This window comes from Camelus ferus, chromosome 14 (genome assembly GCF_009834535.1).
Source record: "Camelus ferus isolate YT-003-E chromosome 14, BCGSAC_Cfer_1.0, whole genome shotgun sequence".
NCBI classification, from domain to species: domain Eukaryota; kingdom Metazoa; phylum Chordata; class Mammalia; order Artiodactyla; family Camelidae; genus Camelus; species Camelus ferus.
This window is the reverse complement of record NC_045709.1, coordinates 19275712-19288441: the sequence shown is the minus strand read 5'-3', so window position 1 is coordinate 19288441 and position 12730 is coordinate 19275712. Positions and strand designations below refer to the sequence as shown.

Sequence of the window (12730 nt, the reverse complement as noted above, 5' to 3'; positions counted from 1 at the left end):
GGTATTTATGGCTTGGTGGACAGGCTTATTTGGCAAAAACCAACTATGCCCCTTGGAAGAGGGCGGACAGGGGTCCCCCCAGTAGGCGTCCCCGCCCTCCCGGCCGTCTGGTGGCTGAGAGCGCTGGGCTGGAGTCCCCAGGATTCCTCCCCACCGCCGAGGCCGGGCTGTCTGGGGGCAGCTTCTGAGTCACCAGACGTGTTTCAAAACCAGACTTCCTCCAGGTGACTCCCACCGCCCCCAGGCCTCCAGACTGGCGTGGCTTCTCCGGGCCTTGCGGGCCGCTGTCAGGGTTTCCTAGGAAACTGCTAGAAGCCTGCTGGGGGCTCTTCGGGCTGCCCGCCCGCGCCGGCCACTAGGTGGCAGCGTGGCGCCGCGGGACCTCCTGCCCCGCGGCCGGGGCGGGCTCTGGGGGGCAAGGCCCCGCCCCTGGTGGGCCCCCAGCTCCCCGAGGGGCCGAGCGCGCGTGGTTGCCCGCGCGGCCGACAGGGGCGGTGCGGGTGGCGCTCCAGGTGCAGGTGCCCTTCTGGTCCCCGGTGCCGAGCACGCTGGCCAGCAGCAGCCCCCTGCTCTTCTCTCTTCCGGGCAGCTGACCTCCCAGCGCGGTCACGTCATCACCGCGCCTCCGGGTCTGAGAATTAAGGCCACTTGACTGAATTGGCCTCCTGCGCAAGATGTTTCCTTTCTCAAGGGGAGCGGGGAGCGAGCCAGCAAGGATGATTACAACTGCTACAACCCTCGTGGTCCCCTCCCCGCACAGTGTCCTCCACGCTGCCGGCTCAGGGAAGCGCAAGGCTAGGTGTTCACGACAGAGGGGGGTTTGCTGCGCGGCCACGCAAGTCCTTCTGCAAACGGGCATCGTCATCCCCGGTCTCGGGGGCAGAAAAACCCCTGGGCGCAAACCCAAGTCGAGAAAGAGAGGGAGGTGGGGAGACGGCGCCAGAGGACCCTAAATGGGGATTCAGGGCGTCCGGGGTTGAGGCTCCAACGCTGGAATGAGGAGGACTCCCACCAAATGGCGGAAGGAAGATGAGGCAGCCCCACTTCTGGGCGTGGGGAGATACTCAAAAAGCCAAGGGCAGGCTCTGCAGCTCTCCGCGGGGCATGGCCCGGAGCGGCTGGAATGCTCGGCATCACACTGCGCACCCAAGCCTTTGACGGAATTTATTAGGATTTGCAGAAGCATGGGAGAATGTACCACAAAACAGTCTGGCTTTACAACATGAAGTACGGTATCAGTGTACAGAGTTGTCAGCGAAAATGGGATACAGAGCCGAATTTCACATTTTTTTTTTAAAGATGACGGACATCTACGCTTGTCCTTAAAATAAAAACGGGGGAAACCAGCAGGGGCCAATCTGATTTGCAGTTAGTGTCAGAATCTAAATCTAGTATCACAATTATAAGAAACTATAAGAAAACTATTAGAAAAATAGAACCTCAAACAAGCAAAAAATATTGTACAATTTACATAATAAAAAACGCTCTGGTCTTTTCACAATGGCTCCACTTTCAGTAGAAGTGTACTGGAGAAACCACAACTATGCACGTTTGACAGTAAACCAACCCTCATTACGATCGTCACCCTCTGTGCTCCTCAAACCCAGCAATGCTGAAAGGCACAACTTAAGCAGGAAACTTATTTTAAATATATATTATAACTTCCAAATGGGAAAATAAGTCCCAAACTTAAAAAGTTTATCATCAAGAAACACAAAATCATTATACATACCTTGTTAATAATTTAACAAAGTCTGAATGCATCTTCCCAGCCCTGCTCCCTGACCCTGAGAAATCCGAGCTGGACTTCAAGCCACAGTTTTTCGTCTCATGGGGATTTTTGCAGCCGGCAGTTCAACATGTTTGTAGGGTGATCCAGGGGGCTCCTGAGAACTGCACCCCAAGACCCTTGACTGGTCCAGCTCCCTCTTGAAAGAGCACTGCCACTCAGTGAGGCAGCAGGCACACGAAGCCTGGGGCATGTAGTGAACAGGAAGGTCAGCTGACTTCTTTTGCCTAAACCGCCCAACAGGCATCGTAACCACGGTGATGAGATACGACGGAGTGTACGTAGTAGCTTCTTGCACCACCGGATCAATAAAGCATTTCATTACCAAAGAGAGTCCAGAAGAGTCTGACAAAATGTACATCTTGTTCCCCCGCTAAGGGGCCTTATATCTCACACTCTCATTATGAGGGAAGACAGATATATTTTAAATTACACATAACATTTATACACAACATATATTTAGGTCCACTAGGATCAGCTAACTCTGTAAGAGTTCGCACACAAGCGTCACACGCCTGCGCCCAGAGTCACACCTCCCCATTCCTCCCAGAACGCGCGGGGAGGGGGCCCGGCCCAGAGACCCCTCACTCTGTCCTCATGGTGCCAACGGAACAATGGGCTCTGAGTCAATGTGTCCAAGTGGGACATTCAGACCAGGAAAGACGGGTCTTGGCGGGGAGTCAGCAAGTTTTCTGCAGCAGCAAGACCCCCAAAATGCCCATGGGCTCCCCTGCAGTCTGGGTGGGGCCTTTAGGAGACATGCCCACACCCAGGAACTCCTCCCCCACCCCACGCTCAGAGCGCTGGCTCTGGGGTTAGGCTAGAGGTCATTCTAGGCGAGACGGCAAGCCCCAGTCCAGTCATTGCTGGCTTGGCGGGGCGGGGTGGTGGCGAGACCCGGTACAGACCTGGTTCCCACCCACCCTCCGACCCACAACACACAGTGCAAGGGGCCCAGGGCGGGCAGAGAAGCCCCCAGGGTGCTGCAGTCACCTGTGCACACAGTGGGCAGGAGGCTGGTGGTGTCCAAACCACAGGGGCCAGGTGGCCGATCACCTGATGGAGGTGAGGGTGGGGGACATGAGTGATCCTGGCAATGGTATAAACAGCAGCCTCTCCAAAACGGCCTGGAAAGATGGCTCTATCACCCCTCCTCTGATCTTGGAAAAACAGCTCAGCCCAAAGCCAGGCAGAGGGTGTGTGAGCAGGTGGGTTGGGGGCCGTGCAGAGGCCTGAGCGCGCACCGAAGGTCCTCGCCCCCGCCTGGGGGCTTGTGTCTCCACGGAGGCCCCCGCCCCCCCCACTCCTCAGCACAGGTCCTGAGGGCCCAGCCATTTGCTTCTTTGTGGGTTTTCACAAGGCCATCGGCGGCAGGACGGGACACTTACTCATCACCAATGGGTCTTTCCAACGCGGCGACCTGGGGCTGGCGCAGAGAAAAGCAGACACACTATCCCCAGCAGGTGTGTCTTGAGAAAGGGGGAATTTCTGACTGAGCAGGAACACGTGGCCGGGCCATGAAACTGAGAACCATACTCTGGTCTGTGGGGTGTCGGGGTGGGGGGGGCTGAGATGTGAAACTGTCAGCACTTCTGGTGGTTATTTTTGCCTGTGTGTGTGTGTGTGTGTTGTCTGTGTATGTGCGTGTGTGTCCATCTCAGGGGCAGGAAGGAGGGGCGTGTGGTAAGAAAGTCTACTGACACTGGGAGGCACCCCCCAGACACCATTCCTGGCAACACTGCCCCCCACACAGGAGAGGAAACCCCAGGCGACTATATGACAGCCGCTCTCAGCTGGAACACCAGCCCCTGTGCCGATCACATCGCCCTGGTGCCCCTTCCAAGGGGGGCTCCTGCCTGGCGGGGAAGTTGCAGGGCTTCTCCTGACGCCCCCTGGGCCCTTCTGTGGGGCACCTGGCGGCTCTGGGTGACGGAGGAGACCCGTCTGTCGGGACGTGCTCATCCCTTGAGATGCTGAGACACACCTTCTCGGCTGCAGAGCAACACGTGTTGCTGCAATGCCCACCGTACAGAGTCTGCCGGGGGCTGCCATGCAAAGACATTTCAGCCAGAAAGAGAAAGTCACAAAAGCACCTGTCCCCCTGTCCTGGACGCCCTCCTTCCCTCACGCTCTCTGCCTCTGCGGAAAGACTGCAGACAAGTCAGACACACAGCTAACAGGCCCCAAGCAGACAGCAGACAACGAAACCCCAACAAAATAAGTTAATATTTATCAAAATATTGTACAGCACCAATCTACATAAATTTAAATACCTTTCTTTGGAAGTCCGAGCTTTGGGCTCTTAACAATCCTCCCTCTGGAAGATTCACAAATGATATTAAGAATGAAGCTTCCACGACTGACCAGGATGGCCGGAGTCTGGGACGGAGGGCCAGCCTGGCCTGCCCACCCCCGCCGCCCCAGCCGTGGGGCCCCTTCACTCGTTTTTGCATTTTTCTCCAAGAACCTTCAGGGGCAGAGGGAGAGAAGCCAAGTGTCATCAGTTTATCAGGCTTTTTTCTACCAGATTTGGGACAAAGGCCAGCAGGGGAGAGAGGGAAATCTATGCTTCAAAGCAGCATTTACATTTTCCATGGTGTCCAAATGCCTGCCCAGCACCTCTGGCCAGCATGGGCCCTTCCATTCCCTGAATTACACTCTCGCAGGACAGAAGGCTCAGCCTGTCCACAAGGAATGTCCTGGGGCTGCGGGAGGGAGTGCGTGTGCCCAGGGACACCGGTGCCCCACGGGCTGAGACCTGGAGGCAGGGGTGTCCGGGGCAGGTTACCAACCCGTATACAAACCCACAGCATCTGGATGACACATACACGAGGCCCAGAAGTATGAGCCCACACTGCCTCGTGCAGACCCCACGCCCTGAAGAACAAGGGATAAATTACTCAGCCTCTTTCCAAGTCAATGCTCAGCACCAACTGAATTTGGTGGAGTGATTCACAGCAACTAACACGAGGACTCCATCTGATAAGAGGTGGCCAGAGATGCTGTCGGCGGCCAGAAGCAGCTGGGAGGACCCAGGCCATCACTCAGAAAGAGCAGATGCCACCTCAAGAACCTTACAGGATCCAAGAAACTGACCCACACGCAGCAAAGGCAGGACTTGGTGCAGAGCAAAGACCAGAGAGAGTGGGGCTCTAAGCTCCGTGATCTGAGGTGGGTCCAACATAAACTTGTGGACTTCCAGTTGCTTAGGACCCAGCCAGCAGTGAGAACCGGCCCCGGGCCTGGAGGGACCGTGGCAGAAAGAGGTCCCCACGCACAGCTGCCAGGCAGAGCCAGCCCTCCCGGCCACCGCCTGTCCCATGCGTGGTCTGCCCTGCCGCCAGAGTGTGCAGGGTGCCCAGTCTGTCACGGTGACAGAGCAAAGGCCCTGCCTGGAAGGTGAGGGGGCGGTCACAGTCCTAACGACCCCCCTGGAGGCAACTCAGAGGGCAGGAACGGGAGAAGCAAACAGTCTAGGTTTTCCTTTCCGCGTAAACTAAACCAACCCGCTGTCCTTTGGTCCAGGGGTGGTGTGGCTGGGGACATACTGATTCGTGGTGCTCCTCCTGCACGAGGGCTGGCTGTGTGGGGCCGAGCAGGGAGGTGGGGACTACAAGTCTGGAGTATGCACATTGTCAATTCCAGAAGAGTCCCTGGAAGGGGAGGCCTGGACTCCTAAGGTGATGGGAGTTGGTGACCTCCACTGTGCCGGAGGCCGCAGCAGCAGGGTTGCCAAGCTGGCGAGGAGAGGGGCTGCTCCCTTTGTTCAGAGCAGGGTTTGGAGACATGGTGGTCAGCCACAGCCACGCGGCCCCCGCCGGGGAGCTGCCGGGTGACCGGGGCCTGGGAGGGCCGGCCTGAGCAGGACGCACGAGCTGGGGGCTGCAGCTGCAGGCCCAGTAGCTGCATGGTCTGCTGCAGGGGGCTTGGTGAGTGTGGGTGGGTCCTGGAACGCAGGTGAGGGGAGCCAGGTGCTTCCGGGGCCTCTGAGGGCGTCCCCCAGGGCTGCTGCCACCTCCGGGGGCGGGGCTGGGTGTCACTTGCAATGGTCCAAGTTACCATCAGGAGTCCTTGCTTGGTCAGCAGCCAGGGACGCCTCCTCGCTGTGCCAGACCCCGTAGCCAAAGTAGATGAAGAAGCCTGTGGGGCAAGCAGAGGCCAGGTGAGCAGGGTGTGGAGGGGGGCCTCTCTGGGTGGCCTGCCCCAGGCCTGAGGCTCCCGGGCAGCAGCCCTTGGGGAAGGGACACCGCTCTTCAAGCAGGGTCACCTCTATGTGCGGCAGAGGCACGTCCTTCTGGGCAGCCTCCCGTGAGGGAGGCACCGAGCAGGGGGAACTGCTGGGCTGGGGCCCAGGTCCCTCAGCCTCATCCACCGACCACCTGGCCAGGGGCCCCTCAGCCACCGGAGGGGACAGGACAGACCCTCCAGGAGTCTGACGGTCCTGGCCAGGGCGGGTTTCCAGAGGGAACCTATTTGTGCCATCTTCCAGCCCGTTTTCCCTATGTAAGTGCCTCAGGCAGGAGGCATTCAGGTCTCCTGGGAATGCATGTGACCCAGGAATCCAGTGTTCCAGTGCTGGGGAGCCGCAGAGGTCAGGGGTGGGTCCCAGAGACCTGTGCCCTAACCACTCCCTCCTGGGGAAGGGGATGCCCTTGTGTCAGTGACACAGGAGAGCAGACCTTAAAGGAAGGACCAGCCACCGAAAGCCCTGGAGAGAAGTGAATGCCTTGGAATCAAGGAGCTTCCATAGGGGACTCCATAGGGAGCACTGAGGGCCGGCCTCGGCCGCTCACCAAACAGCTCCACAGGAGGCGAGTGCCTGACTAGACCTGGCCTAGGCTCCGCGGACAGGGAGTTGGCAGCCCACCCCTCCCCAAGGGCAGCACCGGGGCTGGAGGTGTGGCAGCAACATGGTCTGGAGGCCACTGCTCTCATCAGGGACCCGGAGGTCAAGGCCAGTCCTCTGGGCATTGGCACCTGGCCTCTGACACTGAAGAAGGAACCTGAGTCCATCTCCACAGCCCCTGCTGTTGGAGGCCCAGAGAGGGGGCTACAGTGAGTGCAAAACGGGGCCAGCACCCACAGGGTGACACCCAGCATCCCATGGGTCCGGCCGGTCCCTGCGGCCGTGGGCCAGGCTGCAGCTGCCGGCGGGGTGAGCAAACCGGTGCTTCACCAATGGCAGGCTCACGGGCTTGTTCTTAGAACGTCAGGCTCTCTCGCCCAACAAGATAACTAGTTCAGGCCAAAGGCTATTAAAATGAAAATCATCTAAAAGGGAGGGAGGACCCACAGCCTCCCAGGAGTTCCCTGCTGACTGAGAGAAAACCGCTGACTGCGCTGTTTTCACTGTGTTTTGAAATCTGAACCAGGGGAGGTGGAGGACAAGGGCCACCCAGCAAGGAGCAGGGGAGACAGGTGAGCAGCACAGACGGGGGGGTGGGGGGGGTGGGGGGGCGGGAGGGGGCAGGCCGGGAGACACCAGGACACTGGCAGGCAGGTCACAGCAAAGCCCAGGACTCACGTACCGATGAGCATCCACACGGCAAACCGCACCCATGTGCCTTGGTCCAGCTGCATCATGAGATAGATGTTCACAAAGATGCTCAGGACGGGGAGTACCGGCAAGAAGGGCACCTGCAAAGACAGGAGGCGGCAGCGTCACCCGGCTGAGTGGGGAGCTCGGGACACAGGACTGCCTCCGCCTGAAGCATTTAGCAAAACTGCCTGAGACAAGAGAGCACACCTGACGCTCTTCTGGAGGCCGTGTCCTTGTGGGGAGGGGAGTGAGTGCCAGCTCCCACCCTGCACCCCTCACATATACCCTGTACCCCAAACACACACCCCATGCCACCAGCACACACCCCTGTACCCCCAAATACACTCTCCTGTACCCCAGGACACATGCCATTTCCCCAACACATACCCCGTACCCCCAACACATTCTCCTGAACCCCCAGCCCCACACACAAATACACGCCCACACAGGCAAGTCCTGGAAGGTGGGAGTTTGGTTCTAATTTACTGATTGCCAAAGTGAGCTCTACTCGAACTCCTGCTTTATCTCAAAGACTGAACTATTTTATTATTTGTAGAATCTAAAACTGCAGAAGCCCTGGTTATCTCCAAGACCTGGATGACATGCGACCCACCAGGGCGGACATCTATGAGAAGCCCCAGTGGACGAGGGGCCGGAAGGGGCCTTCTTCCACAGTCTGTCCTCTCGTCCCCCTGAGCCTGGCCGGCCAGCACCTCTTCTGGACACCCAGGCAGAGCCCACGTGGCAGGACAGCCTCCTGGAAGGAGCGCCAGGGTCACGGCCTCCCAGAGGGCTCCCTCCAGCCACCAGGCGGAGCTGCTCACCTTAAACGACAGCTTGGTCTTGCTCTCAGGCTGCCGCCAGATGATGGCCGTGACGACTGAGCAGAGGAAGGCAGAGCCCATGAGCGCAAAGACTGCCCACAGCTCCCCCTTCGTCAGAGCCTCCTTTCCCAGCACGGCCACCATGCAGAAGGTGAGGATCAGAATCGCTGAGAGGAAAAAAGAGAGACACAGTTCCCACAGACATCCTCAGCCCTCCCCAAAACCCTCAGAGAGGCTGGCAGGCTCCGTTTCTGCAGGGAGCAACCAAACCGGGGCAGGGTGAGTGACATCACTGCCCAGGAGCCACCGGGCCCCGGCCCACCCCCATGGGCGTGAAACCACGCGGTGCCCACAAGCGAGACCCCAAACACTGCTCGGGGAACGGGAGGGTCTTACCTATGAGGCTGGTTGAGATGTTTACAATGAGACCTGAGAATTTGGAAGGGTCTGTATTTTTGGGCGAAAGCACAGTTTTCAAAGAAAACTTTTCTGCTTCTGGTAAAAAGCCGGTCTGGGAGTCGCTGGTGCTGACCAGCTCGTTCTGGTCAGCCTGGTCCAGCTCTTCGGTGGTTCTGGCCATCTGGTACACCATGTTAGGCTGCTCTGGCTGGTACCTGTAAGGCAGCGCGTTGCCTGACCGTCATAATGTGCGTCAATTAAGCGAAGGACACACACTAACTGAAGCTCCTAGTATACCTTCAAAGGCAAGTTGCCTTGACAGGAAGCATAAAATGGGAAGAAGATGGTCAGAATGACATATTCTCCAGCAAGTGGAGACACAGGAGGAGTCCTGGGCCTCAGCTTCTGCTCCTGCTTCTGGGCAACACCCTCCCTGATGTGTCTGTTTTGAGGCAACTTGACCTCCACCATGAACCAGCCCAGAGCAAAGTACTGAGACAATGTCTCTTGCTCTGAAAAGTGGCACCGGCCCTTGGGTACTTAAGATATTGGGCCGCTTCAACAAAACGATGGCTGCAGGGAGCTAAAGGCGCAGCCAGAAATAGAAAGCCGTGGCATTGGGAGAGAGCCAGAGAAACGCGTCTGCGAGCTGCCGGAGTCGAGAAATTCTGTTTGGGAGATTTAATTGGATCACTTTATTTTAAAACTCCAAGTGCCTTAGAATAAATAGCTCAACAGAGCTGGGTGAAGGACCCAGCCTGTGGCAGGATTTCCAAGACACTAGCCACCTGCAAGGAAAGCAGTCATTTTAAATGAGGCCCCTTATCTGCCCAGCCAAAGTGAACAGAGCTCCCATCTCTTTCACTGACTTCGAAAAATGGAGCGCTTTATGAATTATTTTGCATATAATCTAAGAGCAAGTAAAAAGATATTTAACGATTTTTTTCCCTTACTGGTTCACTTTATGCAGCACCATTCGGTCAGTTAAGAAAGTGGAGAGGATCTCAGAGAAGATTCTAGCACTGAGCTCTTAAAAAGGAGTAAGTGGTCAGAAACAAGGAAACTAGTTTCAGCTGATTCTCCACAGCCACTGCTGGGGCTCAAGGCAGTTAAAGGAGCTGCGGGGCACATTAGAAACAGAATCAGGGGCCTCACAAGTATAACAACCTGAAAAAGAAGCAGGGGGGACTCTTGCCAGGTGAGCAGCACCGAGAGTCTCCGTGAGCACATGGAGGTGCTTGGGATGTCCGCGACCTGGGTTGTTCCTGGGGGCAAAGAAGCTGTCTCGCGGAGCACAGGAAATGCGAGCAGGGTGTGCTTTCAGAGAGGGGCACCACGGCAGCTGAGAACACCGGGACACCAAGCCTGGGCCCAGAACTGCCATCCACGGGGCCGGTCACCCACGCAAGGCCAAAAACTGGCCCTCACTCCTCCAAGGGCGGCACAGTGTTGCCACGGAAGCATCACACTGACCCGCGTTCCACAGGTCTTGGGTTCTCCCAACTCTCACCGGGGCCAGGACCCAGTCTCCTCTGTCCTAAGAACCTGGACCAGATGGAAATTATTGCCCTAAGCCTTCAAAAATTCTGATCCAAGGATCCAGGCCCAATAGGCAGATCAATAACCTGTCTCTATCCTCCCAACATCTGGTCGGAAAACTCAGCACCTGAGACAGGTGGGGCCACGTGACGCTCTTCAAGGATGTTCTCGGTGACTAGGCTCCCAACTACCAGACCCACCCTCCCCCAGGCAGTTCCCAAAGGAGCTTCACACAACCTAAATCACACCGTGAAAACCATGAACGTGCACCGTTAACAGGAAGGCTGGCAGTTGAAAGGAAATCTGCTATCCATGCCCTGGAACCCAGGAGAGCCATACGTACCGCAAGACCAACACGCACGCAGCCACCAGAGAGTAAGCCAGGAGGGTGCCGATGGACATGAGGTCCACCAGGTCCTTCAGGTCGAAGAGGAAGGCCATCACAGCTGGAGCAAACGGAAACAGCAGGGCTGTGGGCGGCCCTCCTCCCACACCGACAGCCCCCACCCACCTGTGCCCCTCAGCCCCTGCCCCTTCCGTGGAAAGGCATGGTGACATTGCTTAAAGGGAAGAAAAGCTCAGGACTGAGCCACACACACAGTCCTCAACGGGGAACTGTAATAGCTAACATTTCTGTAGAGATTACTTGCATCAACTTGACCCTTTTTGATCCTCATGGCAATTTTGCAAGCTATCCCTACGCTAAAGATGGAGAAATTGAAGTTCAGATACGTTGGGAGACTTACCTAAGATCACACAGCTACAAAGGGGAAAAGTCAGGACCTGAGCTAGGTTCTTATGGCTCTGAGTCCAGTGTGTCTTCCTCTATAGTCACTTTAAAGCTTATAGTTTGATCTCCCATAATCAGCACAGGAAGGAAGTTAAGGCCAGTTTTCAATATGATGGAATTACATGTAAATACTGAAAAAACATTCACTATTTCCAATTCCTTAATCCCTTAAACATACCAGTCATATTCGGACACACAGTATCCCTTAACCTGAGCATGTGATCGCTCTCAGGAATGTGGAATTACCAAACAAATGTGTTAAATAATGAAAAACTAGCTCTCTTTCATTGTATAATATTAATCCACAAAACTAAGCACACTTTGTTTGCCATGGGGATAAATACTACTAACCATTCATTCATTTAAGATGGTCAAATGCCTTCCCAATGGCTACTGGACAAGTCCCTGGGGTACCACTGCGACAGGCACTGTGTCTTAATTTACCAAAGAGACCCACTGCTCTACTCACACCTGGGAAGGAACCAGCCACTTTGGCCCCCAAACGAGCCAGGAACCAGAAGCCAGCTCTCCTCCACTCCCTGGGTGTGCGCCGCACTCCCTCACCTCCCTGAGCCTCCGCTGCCAGAGTGTGCAGCGGGAGAGCCCTGCCTCCGGGCCAGGAAATGCAAGCAAAGGAGGAAACAGAAAACAGACAGTGGTCTCCTCTCACGGCTCCCTTTTCTTATTCAAGGGCCCCTGGAACATACACCGCTCAAAAGGTTTCACCAATTTCATCTGTCAAAACTGCCCTCTTGGCGAGGAACCTGGGATTTGATTGGATAAACCTCCCCTGGACCTGCCACTATTGATCAGCTTAGGGGTCATGGCTCACCAGCGACACCCTCAGTGTCTCCTGGGGGACAGGTGGCACGTTTTACAAAACGTTGACCAGAGGGGTTCTCATTTTCCAAAGAATTCGTGAGCTAAGGAGATGCATGGGTGGTGAATTTCCAGTACAACCAGAGGTCACCTGGCTTGTACCATGGAAGACACCAAACCACCAAGGCCTACTCAGGACACTCGGGAAAGGGGGAAAGACGCAGGGCTTTGAAGGAACAGTGTGTGGTCTCAGCTCCGCCCAGCAAGATGATGATAATAATTTAAAAAAATCAAACTTTCGGAGAATTCCATCACACCCTCCATAAAACTGGCCCCTGTCTTTTGTCAAAAGGGCAGTTAGCTACCTTGCAATAAACCAGCTTCCAAGGGTAAAAATCTAATGTTAACAAGACCAGTTATAACTCCTCGCAGACCTGCAGAAGTCAGGGTCTCTCCCTAGGGAACGACAGAGCAACTGTTAAAATACCGGCATGTGAAAATCACTCCAGTTCTTACCAGCAATGGCACCTGAGGTTAATGTGGCTATTATCGGTGTTTTGGTTCTATTGTTGATTTTGGCCAGAAATTTAAATAGCAGCCCATCTTCAGCCATGGCATAGATAACTCGAGGCATGGGAAACATGGAGCCTAAAAGACTGGATGGGAAGAAAAGGCAAAATGCACCTGTTAAATAAATAGCTCACCGGGAACAGAGGCACCATAGTGGGGCCATGTGGGTTACCTCCGCCCGGTGACGCCGGCGGCTGAAAGGCCAACCAGCGCGCCAACCCCGGGGGAAGCGCACGCTGCAAGTCCGCAGGAAGGGAAAGGGCGGAAGCGTCTGATGTCAGCTAGCGTGGCATCTAGATGTAATTTTTTGAAAGAGGAATATTGTATTTATTTATTCCTGTGATTATTTCCAGCTGAATCAGACAGAAACTAAAAGCATCACTGTGTTCACGAGGATTCCTCTGTGGTCAGTCGATACTGAGCAAACGCTTCCTGCAGGTTCAGGCTGGCAGGAAGTACGG

General features: G+C 55.8%; 1 protein-coding gene across 2 annotated transcripts in view; it reads right to left on the bottom strand.

Moving 5' to 3' along the window:
- Positions 1-1149: 1149 nt before the first annotated feature.
- SLC7A1 (solute carrier family 7 member 1) overlaps positions 1150-12730 on the bottom strand; it is a 66693-nt gene continuing 55112 nt past the window's right edge. Inside the window, exons 8-13 of one of the 2 annotated variants that reach the window (XM_032496370.1) lie at positions 12216-12355; positions 10434-10536; positions 8549-8766; positions 8153-8319; positions 7318-7426; positions 1150-5929 (exon numbers count right to left, since the gene is read on the bottom strand). In XM_032496370.1, coding sequence (XP_032352261.1) covers positions 5826-5929; positions 7318-7426; positions 8153-8319; positions 8549-8766; positions 10434-10536; positions 12216-12355 — 841 coding nt within the window. In that variant the 3' untranslated portion in view covers positions 1150-5825. The remainder of the gene's footprint in view (positions 5930-7317; positions 7427-8152; positions 8320-8548; positions 8767-10433; positions 10537-12215; positions 12356-12730) is intronic. The other variant, XM_006192942.3, reaches the window with a different exon arrangement.